At 52.1% G+C, this 14,511-nt stretch overlaps 4 protein-coding genes and 1 long non-coding RNA gene across 7 annotated transcripts; 1 reads left to right on the top strand and 4 right to left on the bottom strand.

Annotated features, from left to right (window-relative positions):
• Positions 1–307: 307 nt before the first annotated feature.
• On the bottom strand, positions 308–882 carry LOC117903880. Its single transcript, XR_004649540.1, has 2 exons — positions 789–882; positions 308–499 (listed from the first exon to the last, which is right to left on the bottom strand). It is a non-coding gene; the product is annotated as an uncharacterized LOC117903880 (long non-coding RNA).
• Positions 883–1,316: 434 nt separating this feature from the next.
• On the bottom strand, positions 1,317–4,796 carry LOC117903850 (AF4/FMR2 family member lilli). The gene is made up of 5 exons (XM_034816314.1): positions 3,400–4,796; positions 2,395–3,338; positions 1,756–2,317; positions 1,550–1,698; positions 1,317–1,492 (listed from the first exon to the last, which is right to left on the bottom strand). Exons 1-5 carry the CDS (start codon positions 4,646–4,648, stop codon positions 1,430–1,432), a joined length of 2,967 nt encoding a protein of 988 aa, XP_034672205.1. The 5' UTR covers positions 4,649–4,796; the 3' UTR covers positions 1,317–1,429.
• Positions 4,797–5,092: 296 nt separating this feature from the next.
• Positions 5,093–7,334, top strand: LOC117902848 (probable serine/threonine-protein kinase cdc7). Of its 2 annotated transcripts, XM_034814453.1 has the most exons (3): positions 5,093–5,677; positions 5,753–6,082; positions 6,113–7,334. In XM_034814453.1, the coding sequence occupies exons 1-3, from the start codon at positions 5,213–5,215 to the stop codon at positions 7,031–7,033; spliced, it is 1,716 nt and encodes a 571-aa protein (XP_034670344.1). In that variant the 5' UTR covers positions 5,093–5,212; the 3' UTR covers positions 7,034–7,334. The 2 variants fall into 2 exon arrangements, with proteins under 2 accessions (XP_034670344.1, XP_034670343.1); XM_034814452.1 differs by having other exon boundaries at positions 5,753–7,334.
• Positions 7,335–8,068: 734 nt separating this feature from the next.
• On the bottom strand, positions 8,069–9,841 carry LOC117896474. The gene has a single exon (XM_034804813.1). The coding sequence runs from the start codon at positions 9,839–9,841 to the stop codon at positions 8,069–8,071; it is 1,773 nt and encodes a 590-aa protein (XP_034660704.1).
• A 582-nt stretch (positions 9,842–10,423) lies between these two features.
• On the bottom strand, positions 10,424–14,314 carry LOC117893549 (protein Flattop homolog). Of its 2 annotated transcripts, none has more exons than XM_034800213.1 (4): positions 14,194–14,235; positions 11,002–11,120; positions 10,631–10,940; positions 10,424–10,562 (listed from the first exon to the last, which is right to left on the bottom strand). In XM_034800213.1, the coding sequence occupies exons 1-4, from the start codon at positions 14,218–14,220 to the stop codon at positions 10,440–10,442; spliced, it is 579 nt and encodes a 192-aa protein (XP_034656104.1). In that variant the 5' UTR covers positions 14,221–14,235; the 3' UTR covers positions 10,424–10,439. The 2 variants fall into 2 exon arrangements, with proteins under 2 accessions (XP_034656104.1, XP_034656094.1); XM_034800203.1 differs by having other exon boundaries at positions 10,425–10,562; positions 11,002–11,138; positions 14,194–14,314.
• Positions 14,315–14,511: the final 197 nt, after the last annotated feature.

Here is a 14,511-nt window from a genome sequence, read left to right on the forward strand (position 1 = left end):
AATTTTACACTTTGACTCTTGTTTTCTATGTTATTATTGCTTTATTCCACAAACAGCAAATGGCGGTTGTTGTTTTTGTTGATTGTTGCAGCTGCTGCTTTGGTTGTTGTTGTTTCCGCTGCTGCTGCATAAAAACATGTTTCACTTGAAAGCAGAAGAAGAGACGTTGATGACGACGCTGCGCTGCTGCTCCTGCACACACGCAGCCGAACGCACACTCACACACGCACACAAACACACGCTCACGTATAGAGAGCGATAGAGAAAGAGAGAGCCCTGACAAACAAAAAATTTGCCTGACTTTTCTTTTTTTGTTACTTGTTGTTGTTACTGCTGTATTTTCCCTTTAGCAATGCTTGCACTCGAATGCTAATATAATTGATTAAATACACACACGCATGAGAATTTCATCGTTTTCAATTGAAAGCCGAAAAAGCAAAAACAACACAAAAAAACATATACGATTCGCCTTGGCTGTCCGTTTGTCCCGTCCGGCCGTCTGCGGGCCAACAAAAGAGCGCGTCGCAACAGCGAGGAGCGGAGCGGGAGCGGACAGCAGCAGTGTACAAAAAAAGGCACACCAAATGAGGAGAGAGACAGAAAGAGAGAGCGGGCGAGCGAGAGAGAGGGAGAAAAGAAGAAAAAAAAACAGACAACGAAATTGGAATGCTATGCGTTAATTTTTTCCGTTTGATAATTGGCGGCGGCTTTCCCCGCGATTCGCCTGCATGCACTGCACTGTCGATGGTCGATGGTATGGGATTTGAGGCTCTTATTTTTTCACTCACTTAATTACCAAATGGAGAATTGGAAACACAATAACAAAAAATAAAGCACACACACCACCAATATATTAGCGTTTCGGGGAACGGCAACCAGTGTGACCGCAGATTTACGGATAAAGTATGCCGTCTGACCCTCAGCAGTATACCGAAATATCCATTTTCGTGCTCGAAATACATCGAAAATATACCGACAACAAGCTCCGAAAATCACATTCTTCATTTTCCTAGTTTGATGCAATAATTTAAGCTAGTTAGGACTCTCACCTGTAAACATATAGTTTTATTCGATTGATGATTTAATTTTTAAGAATATATGCCAAAATTAAGGACTCCCCTTGATATAAATGTTTATAAATTCCTTGAATTCGTGAAACCTTTTTCAGCAAAAGTGCTCAAGGAAAATGACCATTTTCATACACAAAAACTACACATTTGCTACATATTTTTGTAATTAGTAACAGAGACACCTGACGAGAAAATGTGTATAACAAAGTTTCAGCAAGTCCGCACAGATGGCGCCACGCAAGTTCATAATTTTAGGAAGTTTTTATTTGAAAAAAAATAATTAAAAATTAGCATTATAAAACTTAAATCAAGCCTTCAACTGGCAGTGTGTTTTGTAAGGGGGGAAGGGGATGCATTTCCTAAATGATTGTCAGGCTGTGGTTCAGGGATATCTTGCCCTTGGACACGCGACTTTGCATGCGCTGAAAGGAAACGAAAACAAATAAGAAAATATTATAGAACGAACCTGGAAAACATACCCGATTGAAGACATCACGCATGAGGCGATTGCTGCGACGCCGTTGCTCCTCGCGCACACGATTCTGAGCGGCCACAACCTCGGGCAGTCGCTGGCAACGTTTGCTGGTCAGTGCCTTCATCTCTTTGGTGGAGAAAACTCGAACGCAAGCTGCAGATTAGGGCGGATTAAAGATGATTCGGTGGCTGTGATATATGCTTTGCTTACATGTGACCGGCGGTGGCAACTGTTGCAGTCGCCTGTCCAGTGTCTCCAGTGTGACATCCTCCCCGAGCAGCTGCTCCAATTCGCGCCGTCGCTCGCTGCGCAGCATCTGCATTTGATTGAGTATGGCCTTGCGCTGCTTGGACTTGGCACAGAACTTGGGGCGAGCGAGCTGCAGGTGATCCTGCAGCGACATTGTCTGCTGCGTTTCGCTCTCCACAAACTGAATCATGTACGCAATGCCATGCCTGCCCCTGCGCTGTGTCTGTGTCTGCGTTGGCTGCTGACTCTCGTTGCGGTCTCTGCGTTGCCTTTGGCCTCTGCTACCCGTTGTTGCCTCATCATACTGATGCGTGGTGCTGGTGGTGGTGGTTGTGGTCGTCTTGGAGCTGCTTACCACTCCACCCCCCGCCATCGGTATGGACATCTCCGAGCTGAGGCACAACATCGAGGAGATTGAACTGCTGCTGGCGGTGGTGGTCGTTGTGGTGGTGGTGGCGCCATCTGGCACTGCAGTGTAGTAAACACCATCTCCAGGTGCCATTTGAATGTAGTGCTGTGATGCCTGAAAATGAAAGAGATGGCAACACTAGAGAGGAGTGTGTGAAAGGGAGGAAAGCAGGACCAGTGCGGGATAATTACCATAGATTGTGGCTCTTGTTGTCGCTCCTGTTGCAACTGCATTCGTGGCATTACACGCTGCAATTTCTGCTGCTGCTGGTGCTGTTGCAATTGTTGCAGCTGCTGCTGCTGTTGGTTCTGATAGTGCTCCATAAACTGTCGCTGCCGCTGCTGCACAAATGAGCAAACACTTTCGCTGCGCCCGCCATCGCTGTTGGAGCTGTTGGGTGTTGCCATCTTTTCACGCTGTGGCCTGCCGCTCGCTGGTGGTGGTGGTGGTGGGGGTGCCGGGGGTGGTGTTGGTATCGCCTGTACATCCGCTGCGGCTGGCAGCTCATCTGAGGCCCGCTCTACGGGTGCTAGTCCTTCCTGTGTGTGGAGAGGCGCCTCTGGTGCACCCACTGGCGGACGTACTTCCTGCTGAGGCGCATCCACACTGATCAGCGGATTGTACTCGATGGCATTTGGGGGACTCCCGTGAACCACTGCCACTGCCTGGCCATAGGACTTCCTGTGCACAATCTTGTACATCAGCTGCAGCCGCTCAATCTCCAACTCAATCGAACGGAGTGCCAGGCGACGCTCCGAGTCGTTGCTCGACGAGCACGACCGCGAGCGCGAACGCTCCTCGTACTCGATCTCGCTTTGGGTCATCGGATTGAGCCACTCCTGGCTCACGAGTTCCAGCTCCGCCCGAGCGGTGGTGGGTGGGGGAGCTGCAGCGGCTGCAGCAGGGGCGATGACAGCCTCCGCAGAGGCAGGACGCTGCTCCGTTTCGGTGGCTTCACTGGCTGCTTTGCTGGCGCGTGGATTGCTGCGTGCGGTGACCATCTCCTTGGAGCTGCTCGCTGTGGAGGAGCCCGAGTGGTTGGCCATCAAAATGCGTGTCCTTGGCGCTGGCACGGGCCGAGCCAGAGCCACACTCGCTGTCGTATTGGTGGCCATGTCCTGCAGCTGTGCAGCAGCTGTGCGGCAGACAAAGCGAATCGTTAGCTAATGCGCAAGGGAACTCTGTTTGAGGCTTACCTTTGCCCTTCGATGGGCTCTGGCGGGAGCGCAGCGTGTCCCCAAATTCGATGCAGGAGATGCGCTTCGCTATGTTCCGTATCAGAACCTTCTTCTGGCTGTGGCTGAGGCTGTGGGACTGCACCAGCGAACAGAGCAGATCCACGCCCAAGTCTAGATCTCCCTTGGCGGCTGCTGCTGCTGCTTCCGCTTCAGCTCCTGCCGCAGTTGGGGATGAGGCAGTGGAGCTGCCTCTGTCTGGCGCTGGTTGGCAGTTTTCTTTGTTCTCCTTTGCCCTTGCCTGCCTTCGACTGGCCAGCACCTTCTCCAGCTGCGCGGCCGTATACTGACGCTCCTTCTCCTTCTCCTTTGCCAGCTGCTGCGGCTGCTGCTGCTGCTGCTGCTGCTGCTGCGGCAACGATGAGTGATGATAATCGAAGCTGCTGGCCACCGAGCTGCCACCAGTTGGGGATGTTAGCTCGCGCCTGGAGCTGCTCCGATTGCTTTGATTGCTGCTGCTGCCCCGACTGTGCGTGTTCCTCCGTTCGCTGCGGTGGACGAACGTGCTGGAGGCCAGAGGCGGCGGCTGCGCCAGCGGCAGTGGCTCCAGCTGCAGCCGATCCAAATCGGTTTCCGAACGCTGCTGCGGCTGGCGCCAGCACTCCTCCAAGACGGAGCGCTCCAAGGTGCTCAGGTTGCTGGTGGACACCGCTCGCTTGTAGTAGCCCACATCGGCGGCTGGATCCCATTCGAGGCGCTTGTGAGACTTCATCGCCGACGACTCGGGCGTTTGCGTATTTTTTGTCTTCTTCTCGGGCGTCCTGTCCGGCGCCTGGCTGCCCGCTGGCTTCGGGTTCGGCTTCGGCTTCGGGGGTGTGCGCAGATCCTCCACGGACGCGGACACAACGCATTCGGTGGCTACAATGGCTACATCAATCCCTTTGATGATCTCCTGCTCGCTTTGTGTGCCCTTTGGCACAGAGGCAACGGCAGCTGCTTCCTGCTGCTGGCCAGTCCTGCAACGGGCGGGCTTTGAGGGCGCTGCCACAGATCGTGGCGTGCAGTGTAGGGGCGCCGTGTACATGCTCGTGTTGCTGCGACTGGTGCCGCTGCTGTTGGTCGAGGACAACGCCATGAAGCGCTCCAGTTCCCGATCCACAGCCAGCTCGGATAAGTATTCCCTGGCTTTTGGTGGGACGCGCGACGCCAGCAGACGCTTCTCGTCCGTGTGTTTGCGTTGGTGTGCGCTGGCACACTGATGTCCAGGCATTTTGCACCACCTCACGTGTATCCACTTCCCTTTATGTGACACAATTGCAGTCGGGTTTTGGGTTTTGGGTTTCGGCTCAAAATGTAAATTGCATTTTTTGAAATGCGACGGAATTTTCGTGCATTGTTAGGCAGTGCTGCTCAGAAATATATCGAACTTAACCCGCATAGCCCCGCTCTATTTAAAGAAGTTAACAGTTTGAGCTGTTTCTAGATTCCGCTTGTACACCTATGCTAGCTCTTTTTACAAATTTGAAACCAATATTATTGCAAAAAAACATGGAACAATCACAGTATTGAAACTTCAATATTTGTTTTATTAATAAAGCATTGCAGGGATGATCAGATTTTGATCGCAGCTACGTCTAACTTATCGCACATAAGTATCGATATTTTCGTGGGAGCAACCCTGTGCATCGATAAGCATAATCAAAAGTCGCGGGTATGGTGTGTACATGCAGAACTGCAGAAGTAAAACAACAGGAAAAAAACGAACATATTTGGTCCTTGGTGGCATTGCTTTCGGTTAATAATACAACAAACTAAATTGAAATAAAGTAAAATAATGCTAGAAACCAAGAGCATTAGTGCTTTGGCATTTACTGAGACGCCGCGCAAGCGCAAAAGGGAAACAAGCGGCTGCGTGCCCCTGCCCCAACCCCTGCCCCAGCAGCAGCAGCAGCAACCCTTAAACAGCGACGCCAAGGTGCAGCAGGAAGCAGCTGCCACTGCCGTCACAGAGTCATGCTTCACCAACGCTGCGTTCAGTTCGACGCCCAAGAAGCTGATTGGACGCCGCCGCCTGGCCAAAGAGAATTGCAATCCGTTTCCCTGCTTGGAGTTCAAGTCCATCGCGGAGTTGGCACAGCAGCAGCAGCAGCAGCAGAAGGAGCAGCAGCAGAAGGAGCAGCCCAGCAATCCCTTTGAGGTTGTGCGTCAGCCGTGCAAGAAAAAGAAACGGGAAATTGCCTGCTTTGAGAATCCTGGCCTCAATCTAGAGTTGCCCGAAAAGCAGTTCAATCCGTATGAGGTAGGTCCTGCCGTGCACTCCACGCCCCATGCCCCATGCCCCATCCCACTCACACTTTGTCCTTCCCCCGTGCAGGTCATCCGCTGCATTGCCACGCCCAACAAGGGCTTCGTCAATGCCGCCCTCAATGTGCGTGGCAGCGATGCGCCCGCCTCGCGTAATCCCTTTGAGATTCACCGCCAGAGCGAGATTTCCGCCTTGGCCAGCAATCCCGCGGGCGTGGCCAATCCCGCCTTGGCCGAGGAGCCGCCGTCGCTGCTGCTGGAGCCCACCAGCCTGAAGATCGGTCTGCCGTTTGTGCCCAATGTCGGCTGTCGCATCGACTTCCACGGCATGTCGCTGGCCCAACTGACGCCCAGCAAGCTGCTGGCGGAGAAGCTTGTCTTTTCGCCAGTGCCAGGACCAGGCCCAGAGGATGTGGCGGGGGCGGTGGCGGGGCCAAAGCGTTCGCTGGGTGCCATTAGCGAGGAGTCATCCACGATGGACATTGGCAAGGAGCTGGATCGCTACCAGCTGGAGCTGGAGAACAGCATCAATGAGGCAAAGCTGCGCAAGAAGGCTGGAGTCCTGCTGGAGTCGGAGGAGACGCAGGAGACCCTGACGGTGGTGCAGGAACGCCAGGAGGGCGCTCTGGTGGAGCGTCAGCTTGTATGCACCAGAAGGCGCACTCTGACGGAGATATGCGAGGTGCCAGAGGAACAGAAAGAGGAGGAGCAGCAGCAGCAGGAGGAGGAGGAGCAGCAGCAGCAGCCAGAGGAGGAGCAGCTAGATCCCGAGCCAGATGCAGCTGAAGCCGATGTGGCATACGCCTCGGAGTCCGACGAGGAAGACTTCAAGGCACCCGCGCGCTTTGTGCGCGCCTATCGGCCAGCAGCCGCCAGCAAGGAGTCTCTGCAGTCGATTGGCTCCAGCAAGTCCGGCAAGTCGCTGGACAAGCCACCGACCAGCGGCCACGGCATGAAGAATATGATACGCAAGTCGATACGCCGCCTCATGCATCCCATGGAGAGCAGCGGCACTGGCAGCCACTCCCCGGAGAAGCCGCACAACAATATCATGCAAAGCATTCGCCACAGCCTGCGACGGCGGCCACAGAAGGAGGTGCCGCTGCACGAGGAGCAGTCGGAGCCCGACGAGGAGCAGCTGCGGGCACATCCAGCTGAGATCTCCATTGTGGACAGCAGCGAGCGCACGATGAAGCTGCGCTCGAGCATTGCCCAAACGGAGTACATGACCATCGAACAGCTGACGAACGAGAGGAAACACACGCTGCGGAACAGCATTCGTCGCTCGACACGCGAGGTGCTGCGCCATGTGTTCCACAAGAGTCACGATGCCTATGCCACGGCCAAGTGAGCGGGAAGATCAATCACAGTCCGCAAATCAATTCTTTTATTACTTTAGACGCTAAGATTATTACATTTTTAATTGCACCCAAAGATTGTCATACAAAAATGCACCACAAAAGCCACAAACAAGTAGATTCTGCGGTTCCTTTTCGCTTTTTGCTTCGGGCTTCTCTTCGAAGATTTCTTCTTCTCTTTTTCCTTTTTTTTTTGTTTATGTAGCAGCGCTCCTCACACACACACACACGCACACATTTATGCACTCGCCATGTTTCTATTTGGAATGTTTACTTTGAATGTTTTATTGCACGTTTATATTTATATATAGTATATAAAGTATTGTATTTGTATGAACCTCTTTTTTTATATATGTATAACATTTGTTTCTTTACATAAACCTCCTGCTATATGCAAACTGTGTGTGACTTTTACAGCACTAACGTTAAATGGGGCACAAAAACAAAAGAGAAATTACTTGCAATGTTAGCCGAAGCATGGGAATAACTGCTCCTGGCACAAGGTGAATTTACTCAATGTCCAATAGCTTGTCCGTTTGCATGAAACACACCAACAAACGCTTGTGAGCGGAGAGAGCGTGGGGAAGAAGCTATTGGTTCTCCACCACAGGTCTTCAGGCTTAACGCTGTCCCTTTCTAGCGCTTGTCCACACCACGCAGCGAACGACGTCAACTTTTTGCAGTTAATTCAGCTTGCACTGGCAGAGCGCACCTCGGTTGTTGGTTGCTTTCCTTTGCCATTTATTTGCTCAGGGATTTGCTACACAAATTATGCTCGGCTAATCATCAGTTTTCAATGAATGGTCCCCGTTCCCTATTAGTAATTGTAAATTGTAAATGCCTTAAGATGGCATCTCCTAACATTTGAGTTTGGTCAGCTGTTAAGCTGCTGTTAAGTAACAGAAAGAAGAATAACTGAGAATAAATACCTAAAGGTGAATGTTAATGGAGAGGGAATAAATAGCATAAATCCTCGATGGATTTAACATAATTGAGAGGCTAATCCTCTAACGTCCACTTTCCACTGCTTACTTGTAGACTGTTTGTAGGAGTGGACGACGACGCTGCTCCAGTGGCTTGAAGGCATGCTGGTAGACGCTTGCCAATCGCCAATGCTCCGGATATCCACCCTGGCCGGCCCCACCGCCCTGACTGCGGAACGGCGGCACCAGCGTATCGATGTCGTAGTTCTTCTTGGCGTACGGCTGCCGTGGTCGTGGCACCACCAGCACTCTCCCGCCGCCACCGCCCGCGCAGCCCGTGCAGCCCGCGTCCATGCCCATGAAGTCACCCGAGGAGGCATTGTGCTTGGCCACACCCGCCCGGAAGGCGGCCTTGCTGGTGAGACAATGACCATGGCCATGGCCATGGCCAAAGGCAGGCGGACAGCAGCCGCGCGCGGCTGGGCCTGGGGCTGGGCCAACCTTGTGGCAGAGACGACGCGCGGGTCGACGCAGCAGCGTGTCCCGCTTGCAGGCGGGTCCCGCCGGGCGGCAGCCATGCTCCAGGTGCACACCGCCCGGACCGTTGCCGTCGCAGCTGGACTCGGGGCCCAAGTACTTCTCGCGCAGCGCCTGATACGCCTTGTCGCCCCCCAGCAGTGGCGACGATTGATACTGTTTGGCCAGTCGATTGGTCGGCATGCCAGCGCCTCCACCGCCGCTGGAGAGCTCCGCGAGATTGCCGAAGCTGACGCCGGCGGCGGGTGGGGCGCGGCGGCAATGGGAGGCGGCACTCGAGTCGCGGGAGACGCTGCGTGCCCGATCCCTGTGGGGTGGGGAGTAGTCGCAGGCGCAGGGGTCCTCGCGATCAATGGCCCTGCCGCCGAAGTCCGTCTTCCGGCGCAGGATGTCCTTGTCGAAGAAGTCCGCCTCGCCCAGCGTGCTGGTGAAGACGCCCGAGGAGCGACCCAGATCGGCGGCATTGTCCTCCCGTGGCGTACGCACGCAGGTGAACACCGCCGGGCCCGCCGAATCGTTGGAGCCGTCGATATGCCGCGCCAGACGCGGCTCATCCGTGGCACTGGCGGGCTTAAAGTCCCAGCAAATGGCCAGATCCATGGGTCCCATTTTCTTGGCCGGGGCCGAGCCCACGCCACGGAATGTGTCCCCACCATAGGCTTTGGGCACCACACCGCCGCCTGTTTTGGGGCGGAACACCTTCATCTTGGTGCAGTGCGTCGGGCCGGCATTGTGCGTCTTGACGCCCACGCCCGTGGCAATGGGATCGATCTCCAGCGAGAGGCCCGCATGTCCGCCCGCGATCTGTGCCTTGCGGAACGCCAGGTCCGCCACACAATCGGGCAGTGGCTGATGGTCGAGATTGTCCTGATGCATGCGCTTCGCCAGCTCAAAGTTTGCGTACGCCGGCACCACCGGCGAGGGGCAGCGCTCGTTGGGCTTCTCGGTGATCGAGTGCAGCGGCATCCTTCTGATCAGATCCGGATCCAGATCGGTGTCGCTTTTGTATGCTGCGCTCCTCTGATAGGAGATCAGATCCTTGCCGGGCACAAAACCCGAGTCGAGGGCCGTGTCAGGGGTCTCTCCGTTCAGATGATCCGCGTAGCGGGACTGAGCCGCTGCCAAGGCAGGAAACTGCCGCCCCGTTGCCGATGTCACCCTGTCCCGGTACTTGATCGGCTGGGTCTCCTCCCTGTCCAAGTACAGGCGACTCAGTGGCTCCGTGGCGTCCCTGGCCTGCTTCTGATCGAGCAGCAGCTGGTGCGTGGGCAGCCGGTACTCTGGCTCCGTGTGGTCCCCCGGCGTGTAGGACAGATCCGGCAATCCGGCTGCTTGCGACATGGTTTTGGGTGAGGTTTTCAGGTTCACTTTTTGTTTACAATCGAATGGTTTTTGGGATGAAGAGACGAAGATGGAGATGGAGTTGCAAATGAGTTATGTACAAATGTTTATGATGGGACGGAAAAGGCATTTGTGGATCATTTGGGTGGGAAATTAGGAGTAGTCTAGGGATTGCATCAGAGCAGCTTTCCACATAGATTTATGGTTTAAGGAACACATTTATAGGACGAGTTCAAGGCACCAAGATCTAGCAACTTTCATTCCTCAAAACTCTCTTTTAAAGCGAGAAAAGTATGAGCAAAGGAACGAGAGATTGCTTTGAAAGGGAGGAAATTCCATCAAGGATTGCTAAAACGAGAACTTAGAGTCAAGCATGAAGAGCTAAGCACGGACAGGAAGATGCTGATTCAGGATAAATATCCAATTGGCAAGCAGCATAAAGCTGCAGGCTGAGTTCTGTTCTAAAGTGAGATCTTGCAGGTCCTTGACCGAATTTATTTTGCTTAGCCAAAGTTTATTTTTGTGTGTAAATCGAATATCGCGGGGGGGCCTGGCATATGTCTCTGGATCTTCCTTTAGCCTTATCTTCTTTGTGCTTCTATTTCGTGATTGGCTTCCTGTCTTCCTGTCTTTTGGCCGCAAAGGCAGTGATGAGTCGCCTGGGTAATGCTTTCACCTTGTTGCGGGCTTGCCGCGGCGCGCATGGCACCGTTCTGGGGCTCTGGAGTGAAGAGTTGCAGCGGTGCAGGAGTGCAGGAGTGCAGGGGAAACGACAAGTAGAGCACTCACCTTGAGTGTGCAAAGGCCACGCTTGCCGTGGAGACCCAGCTGATGGAGCTCCTTGATCTGCTTGATGCCCTCGCACTTGGACTGGCACTGGGGACGCGCCCAATACGGATCCCCGACAGTGCCCAGCGTCACGCGCTTGTCGCAGGCCAAGGCTCGCGGGTTCTCCCGCTGGCAGTTGCACAGATCCCGCGGAAAGTCACGGAACTTGTAGCGCCCACTCAGGCAGGCATCGTAGTGGGCACAGAAGCTGCGCGTTATCCTCAGCGGCAGCTCATACGTGCCGCGATAGCGGCCAAAGGAGTTGCCGTCCCTGCCATGGAGGAAGTGGAGGAAATGAGCGACAAGGCAACAAGGATTCCCTCTGGACTCACCTACGGGCCGTGGGCAGCAGGTGGCCACTGTTGTCCACTATGGGCGTGGCCTTCTTCAAGTATTGCCTCGGTCGTGGCGGTGCAAAGCGCGGATACTCCCAATTGCTAAGTCCTGGCGCCTGGAAGCGGTCCTCAAACTGCAAGAAAGCGAAGCCAGGCGGCGATCAACACCTGTTATGAATGTGGAAGAACCCCCCTCTGCTGTCCGAGGCAAAGTAATTCCCTTATTTATGGGCACCAATTGGTACTCACAAAAAGTAACAAAAATAAAACACACAGAACCCAACCCAACCCCCAATGGAGGAGGGTGGAAACAACCCCAGAAGGAGGTCCGGAAGGAATGCTCGGGCAATTACACGGCGTAATCTCTGTTGCTGGAACATGTGTAAAAAGGCATTTCGTTATAATTCCACTTAATGCCAATGTTTGTGTTTGCCATTTGAAAGCCAGGAGCAGACACTGCTCTGGCTTTAAAAAACGGACAGACTTCAAACTGATCCTTTAACGAGCCAGCCTCAGATCCGGTCTTAAGCTTAAAGAATCATTTATCAGAAGTTTTTTGGGCATATGCATGCCAGGCAGCTGGTTCCACACACAGGAACCTGTTAAGGTGAATAAGAGAGTGAACAAAGAGAGAGAGAGAGAGAGTGCAGTTAGAAATAGAGAGGAGAGAGTGAGAGCTGAGAGCTGAGAGAGCAGTGGCAGTAACAGCAGCAAATGTGCCATGAAGCGGGTCATTAAATCTGCAAATGATTATGGAATGATGCTAAGATCCAACAGGAAAAGCACCTGCTAATGTAAGTACAAATGAAGGCGCAGAAACAGCATAAACAATTACACCATTTGATCACTTCTTCCTCTGTTAACTGTTAACTGGCTGCTGGGCTACCCAATACTGGAAATATATACACACACATACATACATGTATGTACAGATGTATGTATGTAGATGCTGTCCAAAGTGTGGTCTTCCCACGCTTCCGCATTTCAATTAACAAATGTAAATGTAAATGCAAATGCCTTAACCGACGCCTTGGTAATACGATACCGAGCCACTGCAGCCTTGTCAACACTTGATTGAGACCTTGATTGATGCGATTGTGTGATGTGGTGTTGGTGTTGGGCACGCGTCTTGGACGTGTCAGCGTGTGCCACAATGCGGCAACTGTAATTAAATTTGTACGGCAATTACACAAGAATGTGATGAAGAGAGCGAGTGAGAGAGGGTGTGTTGGTGTTTGGGTGCGTGGGTGTAAGAGCGTGTGAGAGTGTAAAATCCCGTTGAATGGTTACCATGGATGCTGCGCCGATGAATGGACTGGATGGCACTTGCCAAGCGTGAAATACAAATTGATTTTAAACTCAATTAGCAACAAAAGTTTGGTAGGCGTTTAAACGACACCCAACAACAATGAGGATTAAAGGACAACCAGACAGATGAATGGATAGATGGATGGGTTGGATGCTTTGCAGCAGGGCAGACAAATAGATAGTTGAATGGTTGTTTGGGCTAACCACCCCACCCCCCTCCCCACTGTTATGTTCCTCTTGTGTTCGGTTCTGTGCTGCGCGCGTCACCCCTTGGTGATGATTTTTATGGCAAACCCTCTGGGGTGCAATTTATCACATGGTCTTTTGTGTCAGAGCCCAGCGAGAGAGGATTAGATAGTCAGAAAGCTACCGAGTGCACACGTGCACTCGTCCACAGACAACGGCAGAGCAGGGCAGCACTTGTAACACTCCACGCACTTGTGTACACGCCTCCACCTCCTGCTCCTTCCTGGACTGTGGCAGGACAAACACTTAAGCTAATTTCACGCTATGCCGCCGATTGCTGCTGGACTCTCGTTGGACAGGGGGCAGTTCCTGCTGCAGATCCAATTCGTTTGTCGCCCTCTGCAGCTCTTCTGCAGGCCTCAAACCAGCTGTCAATTTGTGCGCCTTTTTGCAATTGAAATGTCATTAAGTGTGTCCGCGGGAGCAGCAAAATAGAAGTTGCAGCAGCATCTATTTATCATTATCTTTCGAGCACACACGCACAAAACAAAAACAGCAACCACAAGGAAAAAAAAACACCAAGAAAGAGCGAAAATTCCTTCACCTTTACGCGCTTAACCGTTACGATGGTATGTACACCACTCGCATATGAAAATAACTGTAAATAACTGCAGTTGCGTGGCAATATGCTGCCTGACTGACTGGGGCAGGGGGCGACGCTTCGCGCCTGGATCCAAAAGAAGAAAACAAAAAAAAAAGAAGCAACAAAACAACGGATTGGATTGGCAACCAGTCCCGTTACCAAGTAAATAAACTTTAACTGTCGCTATTTACAGCAGCGCGCGCCTCAACGGATAAAACATCGCAGGTCTGTAAGTGCCTAAAGGTAAGCAAAGGTAAGAGAAAGGGCAGCGGAATGGATAGGAAATAGAAATAGAAATATGAATGATAACGGGATGGATGCGTACCGTTCCGTCACTCAAGTAGAATAAGTCCGCAGAGACAGTCGACAAAATGTGTCTAAATAGGAAACTCAAAGAGATATTGAATTCAAATTAGCAATTAATGGTAAAAAGATTCATTCCTCTTTAAATATTCCTCAATCATGATTCACTCTTTACTCTTTAATATTTCTCTCTCAATAAGAGGATTTTCTATCCCTTTGCAAAGAATTTCAAAAGAAGCAAAGAGATGTTGCCTCCGCACGACTTAAGAGATTCGTTGTTGACTAATTTGTCGCCTGGCTGCTGTTTTTTCTTTGGCACCAATCCTTCTACTCCTACACACACACACAGCCCACAATTGGCACTGAGTAAGTGAGACAGAGAGAGGAGAGACTGGGCGAATGGGTGGCAGACTAACGGAATCTCTGCTCGGGCTCGGGCTCTCTTTTGGTCAACTAGGCACAGAGAGAGAGAGAGAGAGAGAGAGAAGGAGATTTTGCGTGGGAGAGCCCATGCCATTGATTTTGTTACCTTTTTGCTTGCAGAATTATTATTATTATTATTATGGCAACCGGTTGCCACGCCCACCACCACTGACATGACACTTGGACTATAAAATGAGGACGCCGCCAGGGAGAAATGTGGAGCAGCAGTCCTCTCTCCAGCTGTCTGTCCCTCTCCTTCCGCAAATAAAGATAACAGCATCCCCCAGCCCATACAGGGTGCTCTCTATCCAATGTTGCGCACTCACCTGGTTAGCACTAAAATTGAAAGCCATTGTCCCCCACAGCAAATGGATTTTGGATTTTTGAAATTTTGAATTTGGAATCCGGGAAGAAAATGTTCTTTTTGTTTAAAAATGAATGTATGAAATGTATGTCAATATTTGACAATTCTATAGAGGGTGACTCGCCCTGTTTGCACTTTGGCGCCCGTTATGGGGCGGGGCTTCGAATGGACACGCCTGGAGTGTGTGTGTGCGTGCGGAGGGAGGGGGGTTTGGTTGGAGCGTGTTGGCATCGGGTCGCATCTGGTACTTGCACGGAATACGGCAAAGCAAATGGAAAAC

Source organism: Drosophila subobscura, chromosome A (assembly GCF_008121235.1).
Source record: "Drosophila subobscura isolate 14011-0131.10 chromosome A, UCBerk_Dsub_1.0, whole genome shotgun sequence".
NCBI classification, from domain to species: domain Eukaryota; kingdom Metazoa; phylum Arthropoda; class Insecta; order Diptera; family Drosophilidae; genus Drosophila; species Drosophila subobscura.

Coding starts and splice junctions, on each gene's coding strand:
- LOC117893549 (XM_034800203.1), bottom strand. CDS start 14,220: ATGGCTTTCAATTTTAGTGCTAACCAG. Junction 11,139..14,193: donor TCAATTTTAGTGCTAACCAG/GTGAGTGCGCAA, acceptor GCTTTCTTGCAG/TTTGAGGACCGCTTCCAGGC. Junction 10,563..10,630: donor GTGGCCTTTGCACACTCAAG/GTGAGTGCTCTA, acceptor TCTTCACTCCAG/AGCCCCAGAACGGTGCCATG.
- LOC117902848 (XM_034814452.1), top strand. CDS start 5,213: ATGCTAGAAACCAAGAGCATTAGTGCTTTGGCATTTACTGAGACGCCG. Junction 5,678..5,752: donor AGCAGTTCAATCCGTATGAG/GTAGGTCCTGCC, acceptor TCCCCCGTGCAG/GTCATCCGCTGCATTGCCAC.
- LOC117903850 (XM_034816314.1), bottom strand. CDS start 4,648: ATGCCTGGACATCAGTGTGCCAGCGCACACCAACGCAAACACACGGAC. Junction 1,699..1,755: donor GTTGCCACCGCCGGTCACAT/GTAAGCAAAGCA, acceptor CCTAATCTGCAG/CTTGCGTTCGAGTTTTCTCC. Junction 1,493..1,549: donor TGCGTGATGTCTTCAATCGG/GTATGTTTTCCA, acceptor GTTTCCTTTCAG/CGCATGCAAAGTCGCGTGTC.
- LOC117896474 (XM_034804813.1), bottom strand. CDS start 9,841: ATGTCGCAAGCAGCCGGATTGCCGGATCTGTCCTACACGCCGGGGGAC.